This window comes from Calypte anna, chromosome 23 (genome assembly GCF_003957555.1).
Source record: "Calypte anna isolate BGI_N300 chromosome 23, bCalAnn1_v1.p, whole genome shotgun sequence".
NCBI lineage: Eukaryota > Metazoa > Chordata > Aves > Apodiformes > Trochilidae > Calypte > Calypte anna.
In genome coordinates this window covers 2,207,014-2,234,986 of record NC_044268.1, presented here as the reverse complement: position 1 = coordinate 2,234,986, position 27,973 = coordinate 2,207,014, and the positions used below count along the sequence as shown (strand labels likewise).

The following is a 27,973-nucleotide window of genomic DNA, read 5'->3' as shown; positions in this document are numbered from 1 at the left end:
TCTTTTTTTCCCCCAGGGCTTTTCCCTCCTTCCCCACCCACCTCCCTCTCCTCCATCCTTCCCGGACCGGCAGGCAGAGGGTTACAGGGCTGCACCTGTCTGGGTGTACCTGTCCCAGGGCACCTGTACCTACAGCCAATCCCAGCACACCGACCTGTCAGCAAAATACCTGAACGCAAAACCTCAACATAAATCAAACACTTCACAGGCAATGTCTGTCTTTAGCAGGTACTAGAAGAGAGAAGTCATCAGAATTTACTGGCTGCAAAGATTTGGAAACGAGGGGAAATATGTCTAATGAACTTGAGTGAGTAGAGCTGGGGTTTTGGTTTGGGTTTTGTTGTTTTTTTTTTCTGTTTAATCACTGTTCTCTCTAAAGGGTGAGTGTTTCTTCTGAGATTTGGTTAAGTGCTTTGGGTCAGAGTGAATTGGACTCCTTGGCTTCATCTGTCTGTCCAGCAAGTGGAAGGAAAAGAATGGGATGGGAGCTTTTTTGAGACTTTCTGTTCTCACTACCCTGTTGCTGCTCTTAGGAGGAATCACTTAGTATTGTCCTTATCTAAGAGTTGTTTGAAAACAGGATCCTTTTTTCTTGTGGTTGGTTGGGGTTTGTTTTTTTTTCTTGTTTTTTTTTTTCCCTTCAGACTAATATTTGACACACAGGGTTTCTCTCTAAAGGCAAATCTGCTCTACCTCTGCCCAACAAAGCCTAACTATTCTGTGTTTTGTTTTGATTTTTCTTAGAAAATGCTTTTTTAAATAATTTACCAATTTTGGATGAGTTTCTACATTTTTTGAAGTGGAGGTTGTGCAGTTTTATTTTTCATTGGATTGTTGTGGGGTGTTTTTTTTTGTTTTGCTTTTAAGTAAATGGATTCACATCCTGATTCTACCAAGTAGTTATGCCTGATAATATCATTTTCTTGTTTTAAACACAAAAAAGCTCTTAACATTTTGTTGATCCTGTGTAACTCTTGCTTCTAATCTTGAGCCCTCCATAGAATTTTGGAATTTGGATGCTGATAGAATGGATTTTGCTCAGCATCCCTTGCCTGACACCTCTGGAATAAAAGCAAACAAATGTTCTCCTGGTGTGACATGGTATAGCAAAGGTTGGAGGAATATTGAACAAAGGCTCAGTGAGTGCTGCTCTCAGTCCAGGCTTAAAAAAACCCTCTCTAGGTACATAGTCCTGTGTTAAATACTCGTGGCTCTCAAGAACTGTGTGTCATACATACATCTGTGTACAAATATCATGCTTCAGAATCTGTATTTTGAAAGAAAACCGCAAACCTGTGTGTGTTTGCCAGCCTGGCAGGGGGGTTGGGAAAAGCTCATCTCTTAATTATTAAGAACCCTGAAAAGATGCAGCATTAGTTGATGCTGTATGGAAATACTTGGATCGATTCAGAATCAGTGACTTGAATTTTCCCTTTCTGAACTCTCTGGGTAATTTGGAGTCGATGCTTTGCTCCTCTGCTGCAGTTTGTGTGTGCAGCCTGAGATTGATGGATTGCTAATTACGGGCCAGGGCATTATGTTACCTGATGAATTACATGGTTGCCTGCCTCTCCTCTTCCTAACGGGCTGTTAACCCCTCTGCCTGCCCCAGGAGAGAGGGGCAGGTGATGGCAGCACCATCCCTTTGCCATTCAGATCCCTCCCAGGACCGGTGCGGGGCTCTGCTCCATCACCTCCGGTGTTTTCCTTGAGACTTTGCGTTTGCAGACCTCGGAAAATTTCACTTTAGTTCCTTAACCCAGAGCAGCTGGGGAGGGAAATCCTCTCGGGAGTGAGGATGGGTGGGTGTACAACCTGCTGGTGCCTTGTCAGGGGACAGGGACAGGATCAGGGACAGGGACACTGCCGGCTCCTGTAGGAATCCTCCAGCACCAAAAAGGAAAGGTCCTGAGAACCTCAGGGAAAGCTGCGATAGGAGATTTAAAAAGGTGGGAATTTCGTGGTACCAAAGGCACAGCTGAAACCTTCAGACAACTTTTGGGTTTGCTTTGAATGGAAAAGGTGTCCCTCAGCTGGGCAATGGGGCTGTGGAAGGAGCTGTTAACCTCTGGTTAATCACCCAGCCCAAAGACATCCAGGGGCTTTGCAGCCATGGGGGGGAAGGAAAGGGCTCTCTGAGGATCTGATAAGGGCAGCAGAGTGTGTCTGTGCCTCTCACACATCCAACCTGCTTTCCACAACCCCCACAACAAGCTGAGCACAGGGAGGATGGATCCGAGCTGGGAAGGTGTGCCCAGATGTAGCTGGTTTCCATGGACTGATGCTGGCAGACAAAATGACAGAAGATTCTCAGCTCTCCCTTTGCCACTTTAATTTCACGGAAAGGACTGGGAAGAGCCTAGCGTGGCATGACAGAATTAGATGTTTTGCCTATTATAAAATATTCTAACTGATCATTTCCATAGTCTTCTAAACTGAACTTCTGTCTAATGCTGCAATGCGTGGGCTTGAAAGAGTTAACCAGGAGTTACTCCCAGTTGTGGTTTTGTGGTCGAAACCATGATCGCCAGAAGCAAATTTTTGTCATGCATAAGGTGTGTTATTAAAACTTGAGTTATGCTCCTGGTGAATGAAAAGTTAAAGCCCTTTTATAAAATCCTGGCAGGAAAGCACACAAGGGATAACCACTCTGAAGCAAGGTACACTTTCAAGGGAGACATGGGTTTTATTTTTAAGTTATGTAAAGAAAAAAAGAGATTTGTAAATTAAAAGAAACAACAATCAAATAACTGCTCTGCAACTCACAACAAAGGAGTGAAAGCCCTCTGAATAAACTCTAGACTCAAAGCAGAGATAAATCAACATTTACATAGTATCTCTGCTTTGATGTTTTGGGTCACATTTTCAGCTGATTGGTACATTGCTCTGGCTCCAGATAAATTTGTAGAATAAAGACAATTCCACTGATGAGGATCTACCCCTTCTTTATTCCATTTGCTTGTTTAAATTGTTGAGCAGTGTGAAGTATTCATCCAAAAATGCACTTGCAGTTCCATTGCACCTGCAAGCATTTCAGGTCAGCTGAGTGGCAAGGAGAGGGCTCTGGACCCTGAGCACCTCAAGGGGCACAAAGCAGCACCTGAGAAACTTGTTAATCAGTGAATTGATTATACAGCAGCTGATTATATTCTGGCTCCATGGGTAATACCCACATCTCAAAGGCTTGGAAGATAAGAAGATGTGATGGCTTGGTTTTTGTTACTCCTTTAGGTGTTAGGTTGTTCTGGCTGGTGGCTGTGATTTAGTTATGGGGGATGGGAGCTCTGATCCCAAAATGGTCCTTGTCCCCAAGGTGTTCCCAACCTCAGGTGTTCAGAGCAGAAGAGCAGGTGTCATTCACCAAGGAACTTGGCTGCTGGGTGCCAGTCACCTGCTCGGTCAAGTTTTGGTTTCTTTGCATCATTCTGGCTTTGCTGTCTGAGCTGTGATGCTTGCTCTCCAGAAATGTGTTGTTTTAGTCAAGTCAGACCTAGAATGGGATAAACCTTACTTGTCTGGCAAAAAAAACAAAACAAACAAAAAAAACCAAACCAAAAACGTTCTGCTTTTTTGTGTTAAAAGCAAAGCAAAAGGTTTGCCTGAGCTTGAGGTACCTGTGTTCACAGCCTGCCTTAGAGTCTCCATACAGACCACATCAGCCAGGCACATTACAGGGGGTCTGGGCAGCCTGTAAAGTCTCTCCAGGATGGGAAGAAAGAGGAAAACAAAAGGGGAGACCCAAGCCTGAAGGTACAGCAGGTCTGCAGGTAGCTCCCAGAGCTGGAGAGGTGGTCACTGCCAGGCAGGGGAATTGGATCCCATGAGAGCCCAATGGGGCAGGGGAGCAGTGAGCTGTGGGGCTGGTGTCAAGTCCCTGCATCCTCTTGGATCCATCCCAGGAGGATTCCCCTCTTCCACCTTTAGCCAGCTGAAAGCTGGGGCTGTTACCTGACCAGATTTGCAGGCAGTTGGAAGCCCCAGCACATCCCCACCTGAAATGATGGGGAGATCAAGCTGCCCTGTTCCCTCCCAGGGTGTTAACTTCATGAGGTTTATGTTCACCTCTGCTTTTACTGTTTTCTTTTGAGTCCTGGGGTTCACACAGAAATATGAACCATCATTTAGTGTGGTACTGCAGGATCCTCTGATGAGATATGATGAGAAGAAACCTGAGGAAAACTGGGCTCTGTTCTCAGCCTGGGCCTCTGTAGAAATAACCCATAATAATTGATTACTAGGTTCAAGCCAGATTACCTGGAGTGCAGTAAAAAAGAAACAAACTTAGCTGCAAAAGTTTGTATGTCCCTTTATTGCTACCACTGTTTGTTCTTTTAAAACCCAAACCTTGCAAAACTGAGCTGTTTTATTTTTTCATTTAAAAGCCTCAGCTCTTGGAGTCAGTGAGTATAGAAGAATTAAAAAAAAATCAAATCACAAGTTTGTTGGAGGCTGGCAAGGAAAAAAAAAAAAAAAACCCCAAAACTGGAATCACCTCAGCTCTTGGAGTTATGAAGCTCTTCTCATCATGTGTAATCTTTCTCATAGTGTTTGAAGGACTGGGAGGTTCAGTGCAGTGTGAGTGCTGTGTTGGTGGAGATGGGTACATGTGTACCTGTGTTCTTATCTACAACGAAAATAAGAGAGTGAAATTTAGACCAATATTTCAGAACTGCCAGCTGGTAGCAGATGCTCTGTCAGAGGCACGTTTTTTTTGTCGTTTTTTTTGTCCTCCTTTTGGAGCCAGCTCACCCTGAAACTCAGGACACCTCAAGACTGAAGCAACTGACATCATAAAGTGGTTCTGGAAAAAAATCAGCTGTAATTCCTGAACTGCAAACTAATTCTGTGCTGTAATTTGTTTTGTTAGGCAGGGAGGGCACTAAAGGAGGAGTGATTTGTGAAATGTGATTGTGTGGGTGGATACCTCGAGGGTGATGTTATCAGGGAAAACACAATACCAGCTGGTGTCCCCCAAACATCACTCAACTCTGGATTGTCTCATGGAGCCCTTCAGGCTAGAAAGGCAGGAACCAGTCCAATGCTGCTGAGGTTTAGAGTAGAGGTTCAGGTCTGATTCTGTTCTCTCATCATCCCAGACCAGCCTTAGCTAAGTCATTTTCATGTCAATCTCTCTGCCTCAGTTTCTCCTCCTGTGACAGTAAATGGCTTCAAAATCAGGTAATTAGGCTGGTGTAAAAATGGAAGGATTCTGAGCCCAAATCTTGGGTTTGTGGGTCCTAAAGAGCTGTAAGTAACCCAAGAGGGCCAAGAGGCAGGTGAGTTCCCCGCAGATGACCCAGGTAGCACCTGCCCCTGGGAGGTTTCTCTGGCTCCACGGTGCTTTGGATTCAGCCTGCAAAGTGTTCCAGCTCTGCAGGAGAGTTGGGTTGGGAGATTCAAGCAAAGAGCTTGTCAGGGTTCTGTCTCCCTGAGTGTCACCATGAGGCACAAGCCTGTCCCCTGGAACCATGAGGTCCTTGTCCCCAGCCTACTCCATCCCATCCATCATCCCAGGGGGGTGCTGAGCACCCCTGCCTTGCATCAATGCCGAGAAGTCTCAATACCCTTTTGGGAAACAGGAGCCATTTCTCAAAGATGCTGCTGCTGTCCCCTTTTCTTTCCATCCCAGCCACCACACGTTCCTGTCCACCACTTGTGAAATGGCCCCTGCTGTGTGTCTGTGCAGGGGCTGTGGTTGGTGGTGCTGGGCTCAGCCTGTTTGATCCCTGTGCCACACACCACGAGGCCTTCCAGGAAAAGGTGAGGCTCGTGCTCTGTCTTTGTGGCTGAAACAGAGCTGAGGGATGGGTAGGAAACATCTACATGTGGTGCTAAATTAACAAACTGCACTGCCCCGAGGGAAATGCCCCTGAAATAATCCAGGGACAGAGCCCACATTGTTATCCATCTGCCAGAGAAAACACAACAGTGCAGGTCAGGGTCCATGAGATTAATGGTCTCCTAGGGATTTGATGCCTGTGGATCAACACTGTGTTGCACTTGGCATCTAGGCAGTGTTTTGCATCATTAGTCCTTGTCTTTAAGGTTTTCATTGTTGCTTTTTTTTTTTTTTCCTGGTTCTGTCTCTGCCTGACTGTGAATGGGCCTGTGACAGTCTGCTTACTGGTGGCTGTACTGTCACGTTGTCTTCAGATGTGCTTCTTGATTAAACTTGCACAGCTAGGGTAAAATCAGAATTTGGTTGAGAAGTTTGGCAAGGAGCAAGGGAGCCTGGTTTGCAGGCTGAAATCCCTAGCCCAGAAAGCAGTCATAGTAAATGGTGCTCTCCATCAGTCCTGCTCTCTGGAGTGGAGTGCTGATCCTTCTCCATAGAACTGATAAGAGGCCCTCAGGGAACATCAGTGTTGTTCCAACAGAGAGCTGAGGGCAATGGACAGAAACAGAGCTAATGAAAGCCCCTGTGGGAACTGCCTGGGGGATCACCGGTGTCCTGAGGTCTTTATTCTGTTGCTTTGAAGTCCTCTTGCTGGTTGCCATGGATTCTCTGCTCCTTTGACAATGTGGTGCTTCTCTGAAGCCATCAGCATCTGGCATGGCTGATATTTAGGTTGGAGGCCTGATCAGTTAGAGGGGAGAGAACAAAGACAAACATCACAAAACTTAAAGGCCAGCAAAACCACTCACTGCAACCCAACAAAAGGCAAAAGGAATAGAAGCTTTTCTTTCCTGCTTGGCTGATCTCCCCACCTAGACCCTTTGGGCATATTCTCCTCTTTCAGCCTAGCCCTGAGTTGTTTATTCATCATCAGGAGGCCACTGTTGCTGTAGACTTGGCAGACAGTTAGGGGAGAGAGAGCTGGGGTGGGATGGAGCAGGGAAAGGGGGCTGGGATCACCTTGCATCAGATTCTAAACTGTTTGGAAACAAACAGACTGCTGCCTTCCCCAAACCACTGCACGTGACCCCCAGGCTGTGCAACACACGAAGGGCCTTCCAACCCCAGTGTTTGTGTTTCACCCACCCATCCTCCCTTTGTCTGAGCCACTGCACCAAGGTGACTGCCTGGAAAAAGGAAAGTTTGTTTTGCCAAACAGAGAGCAGTTTGCAGTGGGCAAACAGGGCAGGGGCATCACAGAGAGTGATGAAAGGAAAGTTCATGTGTGTTTGGCTCTGGATTTGGATGTACCCTGCATCTCTGCTCCACAGATTGCTTAGTGCTGGGTTGGAAGCAGGCTGGAGAAGCAAACTGGTGTGATGGTATATGCTGTAGCTGCAGGAACTGAAATGCATCTGGTGTCCAAAAGGTGCCTCTAAAGATGTCTTGATATCTGCTTGTCTCCTCAGATCAGCCTCTGTCTTCACAAGTCAGCACCGTTGGGATTCTGGAGCAGAGGCACAGCAGAGCTCTCTGGATAGGGAGCATGGGATGAAATCTGTGTTACTTCTCATCTGCAGAGCTGTCCTGGCTGCAGAGTTTTACCTGAGGTGACTCTCCTGGCTCCACTCAGATAGATTTCAGTGTCTGTTAGGACTCATACAAAGTCAGGAAGAGAAACAAGATAGAATACATGTGCAGTTCTTATGGTGTCACCTTTGTCCAAGGCCTGAAGTGAATTCCTCATCCTGGGTGACTCAATGCAAGCTCCCTGGGACCAAGGCAAACTGGTGTTCTTCAGGAACTGGATGCAGCAGCAAGAGGCTGAGATCTCAGCTTCCATCTGCCTACAGATTGCAGAGCAGGAGATCAAATGCCCAAACCTCAGCTGCTTACACATTCAGTGGTTGTGCTGTGGCAAAGTGACAGTGCAGGGCAGCAGGACAGATGTACCACAAGGACCAGAGCATTTTGCCTTGTGCTCTCTGTGCTTTTTTTTTTTTTTTTTTTTTTTTTTAAAGCCCCTGAACACTTTGCTGCTCCATCACCCCGTGCTGTGTTTATCTGGCTTTCTTACAAGTGATAGGAGCTGAGTCTCACCCCGAGAGCCAGCTCGGTTGCTGCCTCTCCTTCCTTGAGAAGCTGGGATTGAGCAGGGGTGAGGATTCCTGTCCAGACAGGACTGAACAGCCCATCGCCAAGTCGAGAGGAGTGAAACCTGAGTCACGCTGATTGCTCTCCTTGGAGACGGCAGCGGCAGGGACGGGGGAGGCTGCGTGAGAAACGCTCAAGACAACGAAACTCCCCAAGCACCTGGTGAGGGTGAAACCGCTGCTCCTGCATCATCCCACTGAGGGAGGGAGAAGAGGAGCAAGCTCAGCATCCCTCCCAGAGTGTGCTGGGAGGTGGGGATGGCCGGGAGAAGGGGGACCATGGAAGCAGCTGCTTTGGGTACCAACCTCAGCTCTAGAACCTGCCAGCAGAACCCAAAGGGAATTGGGTGCTCCAGGCCACCAGCAGAGCTGGTTCCCAGCTTCTCTGCTGTGCAGCTGAGGTGTGGAGGGACTCTTGGCTGGAAGCAACGTGTTCTTGAATAAAAAGGTGACAAGGACAGCAGAGGCAGCTCTTGATGGGTATTCTGATAGGGTCTGTGTGTCACTATGGGACTGGCACTCTGCTCAGCTGAGGAGAACTCTTGGGTTTCGTCCTGGAGCATCACCAGGACTGTCCATGCATGGTTTATATGTGTGTTCCATGCTGGAAGAGGTCAGTGTGTGTGCAGGGATGAAGCTGTTGGAGCTGAGCTGCCGGGGAGGCTGGATCAGCATCTTTTACTCCATCCAAGGTCCAACTCCACCTCCTTCCAGTTTCCAGCCCAGGAAACATCCCCTGAGCACCTGTCAGCATGGGCAGCTCCCACCAAATGGACTGGCAGGATCTGTGGTGGTTAGCAGGAACTGGGAGTTTCAGAGATGCTAGATTCCTTTCAAGAGGAATTATTGTTCTTTGAGTGATTCACTGAAGTCTAGCCCAGGCTTCTTATAAACACACAGAGCAGCTTAATGGAGACAACACATTCCTTATAAAAATGTCATTAGAACGTAGCATTCATTACCTAAATTCCCATTGATTTTCTTTGCCTTTCCATAAAAAAACCCCACAATTAAACAAGTCCTGCTCTTGGCAACTTCTGAGATTTAAAGAAGTCTTTCTTCTTATAATAGTTTTAAAAACTGCTTTCAATAGTAAAGCCCAACCTGCCCTTCATGGAAGTTCTCATTTTGATGAAAAAGTAATTTTTTTTGTCCATGAAACTTATTGGTTTGGGTTTTCTAACAATGAATAGTATGAGCTGGTTTGGTGGCACCACGTACATGTGGCTGAAGGACATGACAGGACCATGGCCACTAATTTGTCCTCCCCTCTGAGCGGGGGAACCCAGAGCATGGAGCACCCAGGGAATGTGTGGAGCTGCTTCTGTGCTGGCTGCTAATAGGATCTGCTGGAGGAAAAGGAAAGATGACCAATGTTTGGGTAATTAAGTGTCTGACAGTTTACTAACATAAGATGGAGAGACCTGGAGAAAGTCCCAGAAGAGAGGACAGGCAGGGCATTATTTTGGTCTGTTGCTTCTCAGCTCACGTAGTCCTCTGAGCCTCAACTTTGGCAGGAATTTTTTACTGGAAGAGAGGGTGTTGGGATCTGCCTGTTTCCCCCTCAGTAAAATCATATACAAATAATGGGGGGAAAAAATCAGATTTGAACTAAATTTAAAAACCATGAACTATAGCAAAGAAAAATGATGGGGTTTGGTGTCATCTGGGTAGGTCAAGTTTTCTGAACACTGAGTGGTCACTTTTGTTTGTGACTTGTACTGGCCTGAATTCCAAATTCATGGCATGAATTTGCAAAGCCTTGCATCCAGGTTATTGACCAATATCCCTCCTTGGTGCCTGACCTGGCTGGCTGGTAGCATGGGCTTGCTGAGGAAGGAGTGGTTGCAGATGGTGTTGTGTTGTTCTACATCCCTGGGGCAGGAGGAGGGAAGCAGAGGAACATCTGCTGCTCCACAACCCCACCAGAGAAGCTCTGGCCTAATTCTGTGCATAGCTACGGGCAGAAGAATTGGTAATCCCGAAGACTCTGGGAGTTAAGGACTGGGAAATTGTCTCTCCTCCATTCCAGGAGTGCCTTTGGGAAGCCCTTCATGTGTTCAGCAGGGTGGAGTGGCAATGGCTGGGGAAAATGAAAATCTTTCACTGGCTTTCCTCTGGCTCAGTTTTAGATCTGTGCGTCTGATGAAGAATGACACCATGAACTTCCAGAAATTCCCCTACACCAACGAAGATGAAGCCTGGAAAACCTACCTAGAGAACCCCCTGACTGCAGCCACCAAAGCTATGATGAGGGTGAATGGAGATGATGACAGCGTGGCTGCCCTGAGCCTCCTCTATGACTACTACATGGTACATCCTACATCCCCCCTGGGGCCAGGTGTCTGGGGGTGGAGTTTGTCCCAGAGGAATAAAATGAGAGTAAAATACACACTCAGCCAGCTGGGGAGGAGGGTTCCCATCTCTTGAGCCACCCATGTTGTTTATGCTGTGAAATTCATAAAGCCCCCAGATACAGGGTGTCTCTATCTTCCCAGTGCACAAATGGTAAACTGAGGCACGTAACACCATTATACTGTGAGGGAACCCAAAACAAGGTGGAAAACTGGGTTTCTTGAGTCTCAGCCTGGGTGGGTTTTTATCCAACAACATCCCCTATAAGATACAGGAATGCTCTGAGAGATGTGGAGCTGGAGCAGCCAAGAGCCCCGCAGACCCCAGAATCTTTATTGTCCCAGTGTTGTTGTAGGATGGGACCTCAAGAAGTGTAGGTGTGATTTGGCCCTAGTTGAAACCCAGAGGACTGATGTTGAGGTTCTCAGGGTGCTTTTGACAGTCCTTCCCAGACCAAGGTGATGTGGCTTGCCTAAGGTTACCTTGGGAATGCACAGCAGAACCAGCAAGAGAGCCCAGGTGTCCTGTGTCCTCACCCTATGTTTATTATCCACCTGGTATTTTATCCCTGAGAGCTCCCTTGCAACACAGACAAGGCTGATTTTCCCTCTGTTTTCCATTAATAAAATGTAACAATAAAACCCCCTTTTTGTTCTGCCTTTATTCTAGGTCCCAAAGGAGAAGAGGATTCTTCCATCTGGTACGATGGGACGCAATGAACTAGGAAAGAGGTTGGCTTCCTTTTTTTGCTCTCTAGAGCTGTCTGATTCTCCTGCAGCTGCTTGCATGCATGATGGGTCTCTTAGCTTGCATAAAGTAGACATCAAAGCACAGTGTTATTACCAACAACAGTGGAGGTTATTAACCCTGAGACATATATTAAAATTCTTTAGGCCAGATCCCAAGCAGGTATAAATGGAGCTACACCCATTTACACAACTGAGGATCTGTCTAGCTGTGTTCAGAGGAGCTGCACTGATTTGTAGCAACTGAAGAATTTGTCTTTATTTCCTACTTTGTGATGACTGGAAAGGGGAAAGGGCTTAAACACTGGCAGCAAGAAGGGAATGACCAAGTCCTCTTCCAGTCACTGGGCTGACAAGGGTTTCTGTTTCACTTGCTTCCAGTCTCCTAGGATTCTCTTCTAGTGACTCCCATTTGTCCTTTGAGGTTTTCAGATAATTAACTATTAAATTAATCACTCATTTGCCACTAGGAGTTCAGTTCCCCTTCCTGGATGCTGTGTACTTTGGCAACCTTTTCTGGCTGGCTGTTTTTAACTACTTGACAGAATAAGCCTCTTGAAGCTTCATACCTTCTTCATAAGTAAACTGAGTTAAGCTGCTTTCTCCTCTCTGAAAGGCCTCTGTGTTCTGGACAGTGGTATGGGGTTTTTTTTATTATTTTTATTAACTAAGGAAATTTCAGCACATACCTGAAGGTGAAGCTTTCAAAGCAGAGTGGATGGGAGCCACTCGTTCATCTTTATTTCCCTTGGGGTAGCACATGCTGCCAAGAGGTGTGTGGGTTGCTAATATGGGGGTGAGTTTGTTTTCTGAGCATGGTAACAGGGGCACTAAACCACTTTTTCCCAGCACAGCTGGGGCTGCAGAGTCAGCAGGGTCACAGAGTCAGTGCTGCAGAAGGGACCAATTCTTGGAATGGTGCACAAAGGGATGGTTTCCATGTGCAAGAGGAACGTGGTTTTGTATGTGAATTTGTCACTTGATGGCTCCTGGGCTTAGCCTTTCCTGCTTTGAAGTCTGGTCAGTTTTCCTTAAGAAAAAAGTTCTGAAAAATCAACTTTCCATTTCAATGAACCTTAAAAAGGACTAAGATGGGAAGACCCCATAGCAGTTGTATCTTACTGTCCCTGCTACTTTGAGTGTTTCGTAGACTATATAAAGAAATCACAGAGGCAGGCCCTGGATCTGCAGCCCCAAACCACATCTAAACTGTATTCTTTGATTTCATGAGATCTTCCCTTACCTGCTGAGCACCTCTGGTTCTTGCTGACTGCCCTGAGAGCTGTGGGTGGAGATCACCCATGGGCCTGTCAGATCTCCCCTATGAAGCAGGAGATGCATGCAGCTGACTCAAGGTCACCTGCCAGCCAGACCGTGCAGTTTGCTTCCCAGCAGCACATCAAGCCACTTGCTTCTTGCAGTGACAACCTGCTGGGTTGCCCTGGTTTCAGACAGGACCCTTTCTCCACCAGGCACTGCCACGGGATGGAGTATGACCCAGAGATCGCATCCTTTGACAGCTCAGCCCATCTCATGAAGCTCTTGTCTGAGAACGTTTCCATGACTCAAGAATATTGTGAGCCACAGAAGAAGAATGGCTTAAGTCTTGAAGGCATCCCTGCTCCTCACAAGCCAGCCATGCTTCCACCAGGCACTAGTAAGCTGGATGCCACCCCAGAGAACTACATGGTCCCTCCAGGGGATGTGTACGACAGCAGCTCCTTGAACTCCCTCTTCGAGACCATCCCTGTAGCCCCAGCCCAGCAGAGGTGGCAGCCAGACAGCACTTTCAAAGAGGATCCCCAGGAGGTCAGAGCCATCAGTGGGTTGCATGCTGGCAGTGAAGCCCTGGGGTACAGCAGGAGGTTGTCTCTAGTGTGGGGTTTTGCTTGTGCTGGAGTCAGTGGGAGCTTTGCTTTTGCCTTAGAAGCTTGTTGCCATTCCCATCGAACTGCTGGGGGTTATGCATTGATTTTGGAAGGAGGAGGAGGCTTTGAAATTAGAGTCTGGGTTTTATCTTTTGGCCTCTCTTGTAATGTCTGGGAGAAGGTGGATGGATGAAGCAATGGAAGATTTTGATTTTGACTGTTATCTTTCTACTTGTCTCCAGTCCCTGCTCTTCAGTGATATCCTCAAGCCCCAGCCAGAGCCACCTTGCCCCGAGAGTTTTGTTCCAGAGGGTGTTAAGAGGTAATTTTGGATCTGTGGTCTCTGTGTTCCCTATGCTCTTGGCTGTGTCCCTTTCCTTGTCCCTTTCCAGCCCTGACAGTGACCATTGCAGATGTAAAGATCTTGAGCTTTTGCAGAGACGAGCTGTGTCCCTTGGGTGCCTTAGGAGCAAGTTGTTGTTCTGTGACTTTCTAGAGACAAAGCAGTGATGAATTTTAGTGTTTGGAGTATAAAGCAGGAATTAGGGTTGGAAATGTCAAACCCCATTCAAGTTACTAGACAGAGTTGCACCAGTTCTCATGTTTTTAGCTTGAGAGGTGCGTGGTCCAGCCCGTGCTCTGCTGCTCTCATTTCATCTCTTGACCTGCACCAGGGGAGATGTAGGACTGAGGTCTCCCATGGGCTGTACTTCCCAGGGAACACTGCTTGGTTTCTCTGCTACAGAGATCCACAAACTTTCCACAAACTGCTTGGGACGGGGCAAATGACCCGGAAAATGAGGATGGCAGTTGATGAGGGTGAGAACCAGCCTCCTCCTAAACTAAGGTCTTGGTTCTCACTTGGGCTTCAGCACTGTTGGTCAGCCTTGATTTCAGGAGGTACCACTGCCTCTCATTACTAAAACATAGGAGAGGTTTCTCCCTCCTTTCCACCTCTCTCTCAAGCAGAGCTTTCCTGCTCTAGCTACTGCATCAAACCTCCCAGTAGGGAACATTATTCCACCTCCCACTTTTTATTTGCTTCTTGAGTCACCTGACTGTGACTCAGCTGTCAGACGTGGGGATTTTCACACAGACAGCAGCTCGTGTTGGTGAGCAAGAGGCTTTCTGTTTGCTGTTTATTTGTGCACTGAAGTTCTCTGGCTCTCCTGGCTCTAGATAAGAGGAGTTGCCAAGCGTAGCTTCAGAGATGGCATCACAGGGGGAGGTGGAGCAGGAAGAAGAGAAGGGTTGGTGACTAACCAGGAATATCATCACTTTCAACTCCAGGGCACTTGAAGGGTCTGTGAAGGTTTGTGTACAGGTGGTGGCTTGCACAGATTCCTCACAGAAGAGAACAGCCTGGGCTACAGCCTGGTGGCTTGAATGCTCATAGGTGCTGGTGAATTCCCAAGAGCAGGGCTTTGAAAATTAGGCTCTTCTTTTAAATTTGCTTGTCAACAATGACACCTTTCTCTGTGTAACACTACAAACCTTTTCTGTAAAAACTGAGGTTGCTGCTCACCAGGCTGAGAGTGTTCCTAAGTCCATTTTTAAGCCCTTGGATAAACAAGCAGATGTCTCCTCTGTCTGCAGGACCCATTAGGACACAGTTTTCCTGGGTCAGCTATTTCTGGGTGTGAACTTGGTGACACTATTTTGAGTTTCAGTTGTTTTAAGTGTCTCATCACAGGTCCCTATTTTTGTTTGCTTTGGCTTAGGTTTTGTTCTTATGCATTGGCTCTGGAGCCATCCACAGAAAAATTCTGGCTGCAATAATGTGCAGGGGTTTTGAAGGCATAACCAATGGGTAAAATGAGGATATCTGAGACCTGCTGCTCCTCAGGGTGTTGGGGAGGCTCAGACTGTGCCATGCTTGATCCCAGCTATAGGGGAGTGTGAGATGGGGAGCAGGGCAGAGACTCCTGGGTGTACGGTGTGTGTAAATCTGTAAGGATGGAGCCTCGCCTGGCTCCTTGGTTTGCTTTTGGAGTGAAAGAGCAGCCTGTGCTTATTCATCATTCTCTCTTTGTTCATCCAAGTGACTTTGAATACACTCTGGGGTCACCCAAAGCCATTCACATCAAATCTGGGGACTCTCCCATGGCCTACCTCAACAAAGGACAGTTCTACCCTATCACGCTGAGGACAGCTGGAGACAGCAAATGTTTACACTTGTCCTCAAATAAAGTGAAGGTAAGAGACAAGCTGACAATTTTTGCTGACACATGCTGTAATCAGACATCCAGCAATTTTACTGGCCTGGGAACAGAGCTGAACATGAAGAGTAATGGCTTTGTGGTTCATGTTGGCTTAAAGTGATGAATAGGATGGATTCACTCAGAGCAAACTAATCCTCTGATGCACAGCAACAGCCCTCGTGTTACCTGTCAGCTGAACCCTTTCACAGTAAGGTCAGGGATGCACAAAAGGCCTCCCTGGCTGGGGGCCCTGGTGGGAAGTCTTCTGAGTTGGAAAGAGATTCCCTGTCTTGTTCTTGGGATGGGTGGTCAGAGCCATTCCCAACACTAAGCTGAGCTTGACTTCCCAGCAAAGAATCCTGGTCCTGAGTGGTATTTAGGGGCTTGAATTCAGACATCTCAAGACTTGCAGGATTCCTGGAGCTGAGAATGTCTAAAAAAAGTCCTTTTTGACTGTCCCAGCCCAATACTTGCTGCATCCACCCAGCACAGGATCCTCCTAAGAGGATAGCATCCTCCTATTAGAGAGCACACAGGACATCTTGGTTTTGTCCCTTGGTCTGTCACTGCCCACCTGTATGACCGTGTTCAAGTCCCTTCCCTCACCTGCCTCAGTTTTCCCAGCTATAAAACATGAGCAGTGACCCTAAGCTGCCCTTGGTCAGTGCATGGAGGCCCTGGATGAAAAAGGGCAATGAGGGCACCAAGCACTAAGGTGCTGTGTGTACTGATGTGACACATCCTCCCTGTCTTACAGAGTGTTGTGATGATTGTTTTTGACAATGAGAAGATCCCAACAGAGCAGCTCAAGTTCTGGAAGCACTGGCATTCCCGCCAGCCCACAGCCAAGCAGAGAGTCATTGATGTTGGTATGAGTGGGGCTGTCTCCTTGGGGTGTCTGGGTGGGCTTTAACTTCTAAGACCATTTTATTGCATTTCCAATACACAGTAAGACAGCTGAAACTCCAGACTCTGGCGTGGGGGGAAAGCTGGGAGGAGCAGGTTGAGCTGTTGTTGGCTTCGGTTCCTTTCTGGCTCTTGAGGAGCTCTTGAAAGTTTAAGATGGTGTTTGCCAAGTGCAGGGACATGCTCTAGGAGTCCAAGAGACATCAAAGAGAACCCTCAGTCAGAGGGACAGAAAGTGCTGAACAATTTTGGCTCTTACAGATGTGACTCATGGCCCTTTGGACTCTAGGAATCTGAGCTAGAAAAGGCTTTGGTGCTGCCCATCCTTCTCCACTGACACCACAGTGTTTTGTGCTGGGACAGACAAAGGTTTTGTCCAGCTGAGCACCTTGCTAAGCATCTCCTGGTGAAGCCCAAAAAGGCCAGCAAAACTGTTTAGAGACAGAGTTTTGAGCCTTTAAACAGCAAGTTTTTGGATCCAGGGAACTCCCAGCTCGCTCTGGACAAAGAGTTCCGATGGGTAAGGGAAAGGTTTAGGGTATTTATACAGTAAAAGGGGAGGTTACAACATTATTACATTCTCAGTTCTTGCTGACTTCATTATATTGTTACAAGGCAATATCAGACCCCAGCCAGAACTTTCTTCTTATCTGTTGGTGGTGACATCTTTATGTTCTTCTTGTGCGGATGGTCACATCCTTTGGTGCCCAGCTGGTGCCTAAATGGCCTCGGCAGTGCCTTGTTTTAAGAACAAGACTTGTTTTAAGAACGAGACTTACACTTTTAATTATCTCCGAGATAGAAGTTAATCCCGTTAGGACCTTGTATTGGTTACATTGTTCTAGTGGAAAATGACATTGGCAGTGTCTTGTTTTAAGAACAAGACTTGTTCTACATTGTTCTAGTGGCAAATGACATGTCTCAGCTGCTTTGTTCACTTCTTTCTCAGTTTAACTCTGAATTTTACTGGTTTGGCCTGATCTCCTCTCCTTACAGGAGTTAATCCTGTCAGGATCTTTCTCTTTTTCACTGGTCAGGGACATAGTTTCTTGAATTCAGGAGCAATCTGCCTCACATCACTGCTCACACAGCAGCCACTTCAGAGTCATCTCTGGCCTCACACACACACTAAAGATTCACCCAGGGGTGTCAGGGATGGGCTCTGTCATATTAGAAGTCATCTTCAAGTTTTAGGGTCCCAGGAAGCAGGGTTTTGAGGTGTGGAAGAGCCAGGGAATGTAATGAGTTTTGCAGCCAGAGGATAAACTGCTTCCCCATTGCATTTCAGCTGACTGTAAAGAAAACTTCAACACAGTGCAGAACATCGAGGAGCTGGCATACAACGCTCTGTCCTTCGTCTGGAACATCCACGAAGAAGCAAAGGTACTGTTGCCTCCTTTCTGATGGCCCAGGCTCCCCCACACTTCTCAGCTGCAAGTCAGGGAGAGTTTTAAATCCAAACCTTGGCATTGCAGTGGCCCCAGGCAGTGTTTGTCTGGCAGGACAGTGGGAAGGACACCATGGTGGTTCTCTGTGTGTTTAAGCATTGCCATTAGCTAGCAAACACTCTGGGTACACCTGAGCCAGGCTCAGAGATGTTTTTTTAGTGCTGATGGATAAGTCTGAAGAAAGCCTTTTGCAGCAGGCAGCCCAGATCAGGGCTTTACTCACATCTAGTTGAAGCTTAATTAAATAAAGCACAGCTTAGGGAACAAAGACCCTCCTTTCAGGGCAGCATTCTGATGCAGAAATGACTGACCACCTTCTGGGGCTTGTGTGATGTGGAAGGGAGCCAGGCAGGTCACAAGGTTCCTGTTGGCCTTAAAATCTGTAAAGCTTATATCAACATCTTCCCAGCTCTGCTGCCTCATCTGTATCTCTTCAGAGTCTCCCACTTTGTATCAAGTGAGGATTCAAAGGATCATATATATATTTTTATATATATATATATAAAGAGATACGTAACTAAGCAAAAAGCAAAGCATAAATACCTCATCTCTCTGAAGCTGGTAGCTTGGGAAAATTCTGCTTGGCTTTGGGATCTCACTAAGCCCTCTTTTAGCCCAAAGGCAACCTTGGTCTTTTACAATCCAAGAGGTTAACAAATGTCTTCAAGGCAAAGTTGTCAGAAATGGAAATATGTCAGGTATGTGGTGAGCCCTTGGGGGCACCTCAGCAAAACTGGAGTTAACTCTTAGCAGAAACTTTGTCCATGGAGTAGCCTGGGGCAGGTAAAGGTGAGACTTCAGAGAGCTGGGAGCAGCCAGAGGAGGGGTCAGGTATTTGGGTCTCCTCTAGCACTTCTTGAAATGAAACTTCACACCACAGTTAAGTGGTTTTCTTCTCTATATGGAAGGTACTGTCTAGACCTGATGTTAGGTTTCAAGTCTGAAACCCTCAGCCAAAGCCCTGCTGAGGGAGCTGTGGGAGCTGGAAAGCTGTCCCAGAACCCAGGGGAAATCTCAAGGTCACACAAGTGAGTTGGTGATTTGGAGATACAATGTGGATTACATCTGTGCTCAGCTTTTTCTCCAAGAGTTCCCACCTGAGATAACTCCATCCTTGTGATAAAGGAGGCCAGTGTGTGATGAATATTTATTTAAGTAGCAGCAATGATTTGTAATTGCTGAAGCTGTAGTCTTGCTCTCCTCCCTTCCTCCAGGGCATTGCTGTCTGAGGGTCCCTTGTTCAAATGAAAGATCTAAAATATCAGCAAGAACATGCCCAGGCAGACTTTGCATCTCCTCTTGATGCTTCCCTGAGCTGATGGGAGAGCCTGAGATTTAATAAAGAGCTGGAGAGCTGCAAGAGGTGTGAGGGGAGCCAAGGGCTAGGAAGGAATTGGTTGTGCTTAGGTGGGAAACCAGCAGCTCCCATGCTTGCTGGGGGGCTCTGAAGGATGTCTCAGGAGCTGCTTTTGTCTCTCCCACTCTGTATGAAAATCATGTTTCCAGCACCAGCAAGCTGTATCAATCCCTATCCCTTTTTACAGGTATTTATTGGTGTGAATTGCCTGAGCACTGACTTCTCCTCCCAGAAAGGAGTGAAAGGTGTTCCTCTCAACCTCCAGATAGACACTTATGACTATGGGACTGGAACCAGCCAGCTGGTGCACCGGGCTGTCTGCCAGATCAAGATATTCTGTGATAAGGTAGAACATTGCTTTTCCACCAGGTTGTCCAACAGAAATTTTGAATTGGTGGCTGGTGACTCCAGGAGAGAAAAAAAAAAATAAAAAACATAAAAAAGGTTATGAGGAATGGAGATTAATCCCCCCCAACTGAGAGAACCAGGACTGAGGATGCATTGCTGAGGTCTTTGTAGAAGAGCTCTGAGGAAGTTTTTCCTCCATCAGACTTACAGGGGATTGTACCTCATCAGAAACTCTTTTTTTTTTTTTTTTTGCCCAAATCTATAAATAGCAGAAGAGGTGAGAATCTCCTTGGAGGGTCTCTCCCAGCCACAACTATCTTCCCATGGGAAAATTTCTCACAGCTCTTTTTGTCTCCATTTTTCACTTTTAAAGCAATTTTTGTTGTTGTAATTGTTTTCTTGACAAGTAGCAGGAAGTTCTGGGTGGCCTGTAGAAGGTCTCTGAGCTGAGTATTTTTGAATAAATGCTGCCCTTACCTTAGTGTCCTCCAAAAGGTGGCCAATAAACCCCCTCTTGCCAAAGTCAGGACTATCAGTGTCCTAAGTTCTGCTTTCTCTTCCCCACAGGGAGCAGAGAGGAAAATGCGGGATGATGAGAGGAAGCAGTTCAGAAGGAAAGGGAAATGCCTGGACTCCAATAACAATGGTCAGTGCTGGGGTTTGTTACCTGAGCTGCAGGGTGTTGCAATCCATTGGCCTCTCCATTAACTTCCATAGGATCTGGCCCTGGATATTTCCAAGCCTGATGAAATCAGAACGAGCTTGGCTGGCAGGTCCCTGCCTGGTCTCCCAAAGCCCTTCATTAATGCTACCCCAACCTTTCTGAATTTTCCTGGGGCCATGGCAGGAGCCTTCCCTGGGGGAGGCAAGCCCCAAAGTCCTTTTTCTGCAGTGTCCTGTTTTGTTTTTTTTTTCCTAATATTTCTGTTGGGAGCCCTTGGGCAGGTGCTTTCCCCTCTCTGCATGGAGTTGCCTCAAGCTGCCATCTGAACCGAGCTGAACTGGACTTTCCTTCTGTAGGTCTGAAAGGCTGTTTGCTTTCTGGCTTCAGAGGGAATGAAATCACCTTCCTGAGGCCAGAGACTGACCTGGAAACCCAGCCAGTCCTGTTTATCCCCAACGTCCATTTTTCAAACCTGCAGAGGTGTGGCACGGTAAGTCCCTTCAAAAAAAACCCCTCGTCTATCCTCCCATCATTGCCAAACTGATCAGTTCTCCATCTGTGAAAAAAAAAAATAAAAAAAATATCCAAACCACAGTTTTGTGGAAATGTGGTGAACTTGAAGACATAGCTGACAGGAGTGGCCTTGGAGAATCATGAGCAGTGATGGGCAAGATAACCTCCTCTGAGTTCCTTCCAGCCAGATATTCCTGTGGTTTACACAGGTATCATCTGCAGCTTCCACACTAGAGAAGTAGCAAAAATACCAGCAGAAAGTAGACTACAGAAAAATACCACCACATCAGTCCCTGCCTGTGTGGGACATCTGTCTCTTGTGCTCTGCTCTTCCCCAGCCCCTGGAGGAAACCTGGACCCAGCATCCTTCAGAGCTCAGTGGTGTTTCCTCAAGAACCTGTTTGCCAGAAAAGCAGAAAAAGTCACCTCAGGCAAAACACAGCAGGGGCTGCTGTACTGATGTATCCACATCAAACCCAGGGACTAGAAGAATCTGGTTTGCAACCAGAGAACTCACTGAGAAACTTGGTCCTTGATCCCAAGCTGGTTATGAGATTTGAACTGGGCCCAGCTAGATATGTGCTCAGGTCTGTTCAGGGCAAAAGAGAAGAATTTAGATTCTTTGTATCACATTTAATTTAAGCTAAGAAACACATACAGATATTTGGGTTTAATTGTACAAGAGAAAGGATGGACTGGGAGGAGGGAAATCATGTTTAACATGTGCCTGTGTAACCCCTCTCAGTTTCACTGCCATGCAATGATCCTGTGCAAACTAAAAGATCAACATTTCTTTTCCATTTCCAGGTGCTCCCTCCTGCTGTTCCCAACTCTGCAAACAGGTAAGGGTGCTGCAGTTTGTATTCCCACCCACCAGTTGCTCTCTGTCTTTGGGTATGTCAGGGTTGTTTGATAACCAAGGGCAGTGCATCTCCACAGTGCAGAATAACACAGCACAGCACCTCCCTGATGGCCTGAGTGTCAAAGGATGTGTTAAACATGGCCTGGAACAGGCTCAGGGGATGCAGAAATGCAGATCCATTTTCCCTATTAGTGAGTCTGAAGTGGTGTCCATGCCTGTTCTTGCTGTTCTTCTTCTTGAAAGGGAGAAAAAAAGTAAGATCACCAAATTATCATTGAAGGGTTCGTGTCAGCAGAGGCAGATACTGCTGTAACATAATCCATAATGAACCAGGAATCACACTTGTGATCTGTCTAGAGTGAGGAGAACTGGAATTTAACTGGGCTTGATCCTGGTGCTATCAGTGGAGAAACAGTGACAGGAAAGTGAAAAAGGTTTTTGTTTGTGAAGTGATGCCCTGGCTGCTGGCCTGGGCAGGAAGTTGCAGCCCTGGTAGGCACTTTGCTGCCACAATTACAAACCCAATCTTTAATTGCTGGATGCTTGTTGGAGTAATTGATTGTTCAATCAGAAGTTCAATTACTGGAATTCTGTTGTTCTGTCCTCTTGAGAGCCTCTTGTATCCCTTTGGCTTAGGCTGCCTTTGAAACGGAGCGGAGCCTCCTTCACGGATGAGTTTGACCCAATACCTCCCAAACAAGCCAAGGAAGAAGATCCTCAGAGAGGTAACCCAAGGGATGGGAACTCTTCTTCAACCTAATTATAGACTCAAATAATTTTGGATCTTGAATTACACCATCACACTGAAGCCAGGCTGGGAAGAGCCCTGGTTCAGGGCTGTGCTTTCTCTCTTTCAGTCTTGTTGTACGTGAGGAGGGAGTCAGAGGAAGTGTTTGATGCTCTCATGTTGAAGACACCAGATCTCCAGGGCCTCAGGACAGCTGTAAGTGTTACCAAAAAACTGTGGCACAGGAACAAACTGCAGATAAAAGGATGGGGGGCACTGGGTATCTAGGGAGCTGGATCTAAGACTGCTCAGACCTCATGGCTGCTTTCTCTTGAGAATGGAAATTGTGAGCAGCAAGTGAGTTGTACCCACAGCTCCTGGCATGGGCTGTGTGTTCTTAGTGCTGCAGAGAGGCAGAACACACCTTATGGCAAGCTGTTTTCCTCAGATCACAATGTAAGTCTTCTCTCATGACAACACATTCATATTTTCCATTGCAAGCCACCCTTTCCCTTCTCAAAGGCTGGAGATGTGCAATGTGAGGCAGTCCTGGCCTCATGTTGGAATTCCCTGCCTTGTGTTTGAGGAGCACACAGACATATTTCTGTGATGATTATCAGCAGCATCTCTGATAACCCACTTCTCCTTGGGGATTGCTGGGAAGGAAACAAACAATAAACCTCCCACATCTGGGGTGGCTTTAGGGCTGCATTTTAAGCTCTGTTGGTTTTACAAACTTTTTAAAAGAGAAACAGCACAGAGGATTTTTTGCCACCTGCTCCCTTCCCCATCCCTCACCACACAGAATCAAAATCCTCTTCAGGAAATGCTTGTGAAAATGGGGCAAAACTCCTGATATCCTGAGAGTGAAACTGCACTTGTGTGGGAGAGCTCTGCAGCCTCACTCAGACCAAATCACAAGCAGACACAAACACTTCCTGTGTTTTTCTCACCTTCAGATCTATCACCAAAGGAGAAGCTCCGTGCTCTCCTTGTCCAGCAGAATGAAGCATCAAGCCCTAAACATGCCAGGAAATGAGAGAAAGAAAATGCAGATTATTCCCCAGGTTCTGGGCCTGGCAGTGACCATCAGAAAAGGAACCAAGGCTGCAGCCTTGCCCTCTGCCCCCTGCCACAGACCTGTTCAAATTGTCCCCTTCAGGTCACTGCTTTGGCCCTTTGTTCATGAGTAAAAGGGAGAGGAACTCCTTTGCTGCTGGACACCCCTGGCTTGGTGTTATCTTTGATTTTTATCATAGGAATTTTATTTTACAAGTGCAAAGAACTGCTATGTTTTCTCTCACAGATTTCAGAAAAATATGGGCTTCCTGAAGAAAGCATTTATAAAGTCTACAAAAAATGCAAAAGAGGGTAAGCTAATCTCTCATCTGCTTTTATGCTGTGCCTCTAAAACCCCATTCTCTTTGGTACCCTGCCATAGGCTGAAATAGCATTTTAACAAGATAATAAAAACTAAAGCCATGTGAGTCTGTGCTATTTGGAACATATAAAACTTGGATCTTTCTGGGCTTTAAAGATTTGGGATAATGCTTGTTTGTATTACATGTATTTGGAGTGCAAAGTTTCCCTAGAAAAAGGAAGCTGGATGAAGGAAGAATTGTCTGGGTGGTTTAATGGGTGATCCTTTGTGTCTCAGTCTGAAAGCCTGAGGTTAGGGAGAATTTATCTTACTGCCATCAGAGAGGTGGAAATGTTTGCTTCTCCTCACCAAGTGCCTCCATGGCCCTGGCTCTGAAAGGGACTGTCCTGGCTCAAGAAGAGCAGGAGCAGCCCTGGGGGTGAGGAGGGGAGAGCTTCAAGGCAGCTTCCAGCTTTGCCATCCCAGCTCAGGAAGGTCAGTAGGAAAATTCACACTCACTTTGGGAGGTGATGGATCAGCCTCTCTGGATGCTGCTGGCTCTTGTGAAGCCCCAGTACAGAAAGAGCCACTGAGCCTTCCATGGAGGGCAGGGGTCTTGATGTGGAGCCAAGCACCACTTTCAGAAATGTTTTCTGGACTAAGAACTCCTTCTGGGTCATCCCTGGCAGTGAGTTCTCCCTTCAGTGGATGGAAAGGAACAACTCATAAACTCCCAAGCATATTTTCATAAAGTAAAATCCAGAGCCCTTCTTGCAAAGCGAGCGAGATCCCATCAGGCTGGGGAAGCAGCAGTGACTGCCTGGGAGATGAACTCATTGTTGTTGCTGGCCCTGGTCCAGAGGTGGAGAATGGGGAGAGACAGGCAGAGGAGCAGGGCTGGTGACAGGTCCTGCAGTGAGCAGCTCAGCCCCCAGAGAGGTCCCTGCCCAACAAAACAAGGGGAGAAAGACCTGGGAGCTGCAGGGCAGCCCAGAGCTCAGCTTCTGCATTTGCTTTCGGGTGACTGGGAAAGAAAAAGAAAGTCCCAAATCTCCTTCGATGGGATCTTCTGACTCATTTGGTGTCACCATAAGTTGATCCCCATGGGAGCTGGGCTGTTAATTCAAGGGGAGAAGAGCCCAGTGAAGTTTGGGGGCTGCTGCAAGGTGGAGGGGGAGAGCCAGTGGCTTCTCCTTCATGTGTGATGTGGTGTCGGTGACCTGGGGAGCTGTTAGAGCACCCTCACCTCCAGATCCACAGCTGAGGAACCTTTCCCCATTCAGGAGGGTCCTAATTTTAAGATGAGGGGCTTGGGCCATAGTGAGGTTTCCAAATTTGTCAGGAGGCTCCTCCACCTGTCCTGAACTCAAGGCCCTCAGATGCTGCTCACCCAGGAGCTTCAGAAATGAAGACTTTTCTCCCCAGAGGAAAAGAGCAGTGCTGGCAGCCTCAAGAGAGAGATTGTCCCATCCCCATTCAGAGTCTGATCTCAAATCAGAACAACCGAGAAGGACAGGGGTGGTCAGTTTATTATTACAGCTTCAGGACCGAGCCAAAATTCAGGTGTGTCACCTGTGGTGGTGGATTATGGTGTGGCCATCACAGGTCATCAAATTGTCATCAGACAACAACCCCTCTCAGGCTTCCCAAACCAGCTGACTGTGAGCATCTGTGCAGCAAGAGAGATCCCAGCACAGATTAGTTTGCAGGTGGACCAGGAAATGGCACTGCTGGAGGGGAGAGGCCACTTCTGCTTTGTTTTGCTTTGGTTTTGTTCATTACTTGATCTGATAGGTCGTGAATGTTGTTTAATGATGATTGGGAGGGAAAACAGGCAGGTGTCCCTTCCAGCTCTTCCCCAAAATGGAAAAGAGGAATCTAATGAAAAGGCAACAACTGCCAATTAGATTTTTTAAAACTACAAATTTGACACCTAATTTAGTGAAAGCTGAATATGACCAATGTCAGAGGTGATTGCTGAAGTGTTGGGGGACATACAAGATTTCCTCCAGCCCTTCCAAGGGTAGGGTCAGTTTCCTGCTCCCCCAGATTTAATTTTCCTTTGAATAATTTTATCCTATTGCTCCACCCTAAACAACCCTCTCTTGGTAATTACAGCTTGAGGCTCAGATCTTCATCTGGTATAAACCAGTGAAGCTCAGTGGTACTGCCTGGATTTACATCAGGTGAGGACCTCCTGCCAGCCCTGGGCCTCCTGGGAGTGATGAGCTCACTTAGATGAACTTAGTCTGAGGGTGACTCAAGAACAATAATAATAAGTAATTTCATATCTTGGTGAGGTTTGGTCTAGAAAAACAATACAGGGCTCAGATTCCTGATCAACACTCCCTTGAGTCTTTTGTGGTTGAGAAATCAGATGGAAGGTAGTGAGAGGCACAGGTGATTTCTCTGGCTTCCTGCACTGAGATAGCCAGAGATAACTGGAGCTCTTGATGACAGCCCACCCTCTGGTGTCCACACTGCCTCTTGGGAGGTACCTGTTGGAGTCAGACTCCCTGGGATTCAGGGCTTGGGATTCCAGGCCCCCTGCCCAGACAGCCCCCAGGCCACTCCTGTGCGGTGCCAGGTGTGGTGCAGCCATGAAGGCTCTGGTTGACCAAGAAGATCAATGAGTTGTGGCAGGGGGGGGTTCCTCAGCCTCCCCCTGGGCTGGGTGGGGTGCTGAGAGGGCCCTGACAGAATTAAGAGCCTGTTTGTGGGTAAAGTTTTGCTCTGCTGAAAGGCAGTGCAGTGGTGAGCCTTGGGACAAAGCTGGGACAAGAGCAGAGTGGATGTGAGCAGAGCTCCCACCTTCACCTCTGAAACCTGGGAACTCCAGGCCAGGGCTGTGATCGAACAGCCAGGAGCCAAACACTGCAGCCTGGGGTGGCTGCCCTGACCTCCAAGACATTCCCCAGAGGCACTCAAGGGCCCTGTGATTGTGTTTGTTAAACTGCTGGATTTGTTAAGATGCTCAGCCTCTTCTTTTTCTTGTTTGCAATCTTGGCTTGTAGAGCGTTGCACAATTAATGCTATTGCCCCATTAATGACCCCAGCAGGAACCTGGAGGGGATTTGCTCTCTGCAAAAGAAAGATTATTTGTTCCCTTTGTTTCCTCCACATGGATACAAATTTCCTGTCTGATTTATGGGAACACAGTGGGGTGGGTGATGCAAAGGTGCCCCATTTCTGCCATTGCAATACTGAGAGGCTCTTGCCTGGCAAAGAACCACAGCCTCAGGTTTAAATCAGCTCCTGAAACATTCCTTTCTCCCCATGGAACTGATTCCAGTCCAGAGAAGTTTTGTGCTCTGCAGTGGGGCTGGAGGTTTGCCAGGGGGCAAGGGGAGGAATTTGCCACCTGTGTGTGGGGCAGCTCTGCACAGGAAGTTGTTCTGGGCAGGAGAAGGGTGGGTGGCCCGTCCCAAACCACTGCCACCTGCTCCCACAGCAGTCCCAGCTTGTTCAGAATAATCCATCCCTACCAAGCAAGCAGGCAAGAAGTGAGGAGTGAGCAGTTCTGCTCTAAACTCACACCCTGCCCTAATCCAGGTTAATTTGCCTGTGGAGCCAACGCTGGGCCCGGGCACGTCACAGGCAGAATTGCGAAAAGCTCTGCAGGAGCTTCCTCCATGGAGTATTGGGGCTTTCATTAATTAATTAATCACAGCTCAGCCCCTCAGGTTGGGGGAGGTGGAAACTCTTGTGCCTTCCTGTCCCTGCCCAGGGCTGTGTCTCCTAGGGGCAGCGAGGAGTGTGGCTGCAATAACACAATGCTGATCAATAACGGGGCAGTAAAGGGGATTTTTAATGGGAATTTTGTGTGGGGAGATTTTGGGGAGGGCCAGCCCAGTGCCACCAGGCTTTGACAGTGATGCTATTTCCAGTTCAAACCTGGGAATCCTGAGGTGCAGTAACGTCCACCCCTCCCAACAAAGCTGCTATGCAAACCTTTCCATGTGCTGCCTCTGACCCAGATGTTCTCCCTCTCCTGTAGGATCTTGGTGAACATGGACAACAACATCATCCAGCACTACAGCAACCACATGGCCTTTCTCCTGGACATGGTGGAAGCAGAAGACAAATTCCAGATCATCCTCAAGGAGCTATAAAGAGCCGCAGGCAGCACTTACTGGGACTTCTCTCAAAGCTGGCAAGTTTGATCCACCAGAACTCAGCCCTAGTGCCTCAACTTGTTGCCTTTACTTGAATTCACGGCCTCTGGGGAGATCCTGGGCCCTGGAGACTGCTTGGAAGATCTGATCTCCCTGTGAACACAGAACTTCTCTCTGTTGAGTTTATTATTATTATTATTATTATTTTTTATTTTATTATTTTATTCCCTTCTGGCGATGGGCCTGACCTTCTGTTTGCCACGGCTGTCAGAGCCCGGGCAGAGACCGGGACCGGGACTGCTCGCTGTTTCCCTTGGCCTGTGACTGCTCCAGCCCGGGGCTCTGGCTCCCTCCCAAAGCATCCGTCATGCAGAACCTCTCCAAACCATCTCCAGCAGGGCTGAGCTCAGCTCTGAGCTTCCTTCTGTCCACAGAGACTTTTACAGATGCATTTAAAGCTCACTGTTAAACGGACACTGCCTGCTCCCACACCACCACCACCCCTCCAGCCCTC

The 27,973-nt window shown here is 47.5% G+C and overlaps 1 protein-coding gene across 1 annotated transcript; it reads left to right on the top strand.

Annotated features, from left to right (window-relative positions):
* Nucleotides 1-275: 275 nt before the first annotated feature.
* Nucleotides 276-27,456, top strand: GRHL3 (grainyhead like transcription factor 3). Its single transcript, XM_008501568.2, has 16 exons — nt 276-307; nt 10,116-10,302; nt 11,014-11,075; nt 12,563-12,899; nt 13,201-13,280; nt 15,001-15,154; nt 15,917-16,028; nt 17,354-17,448; nt 19,058-19,216; nt 19,786-19,864; nt 20,239-20,372; nt 21,203-21,237; nt 21,894-21,982; nt 22,115-22,200; nt 23,291-23,355; nt 27,342-27,456. The coding sequence occupies exons 1-16, from the start codon at nt 291-293 to the stop codon at nt 27,454-27,456; spliced, it is 1,806 nt and encodes a 601-aa protein (XP_008499790.2). The 5' UTR covers nt 276-290.
* Nucleotides 27,457-27,973: the final 517 nt, after the last annotated feature.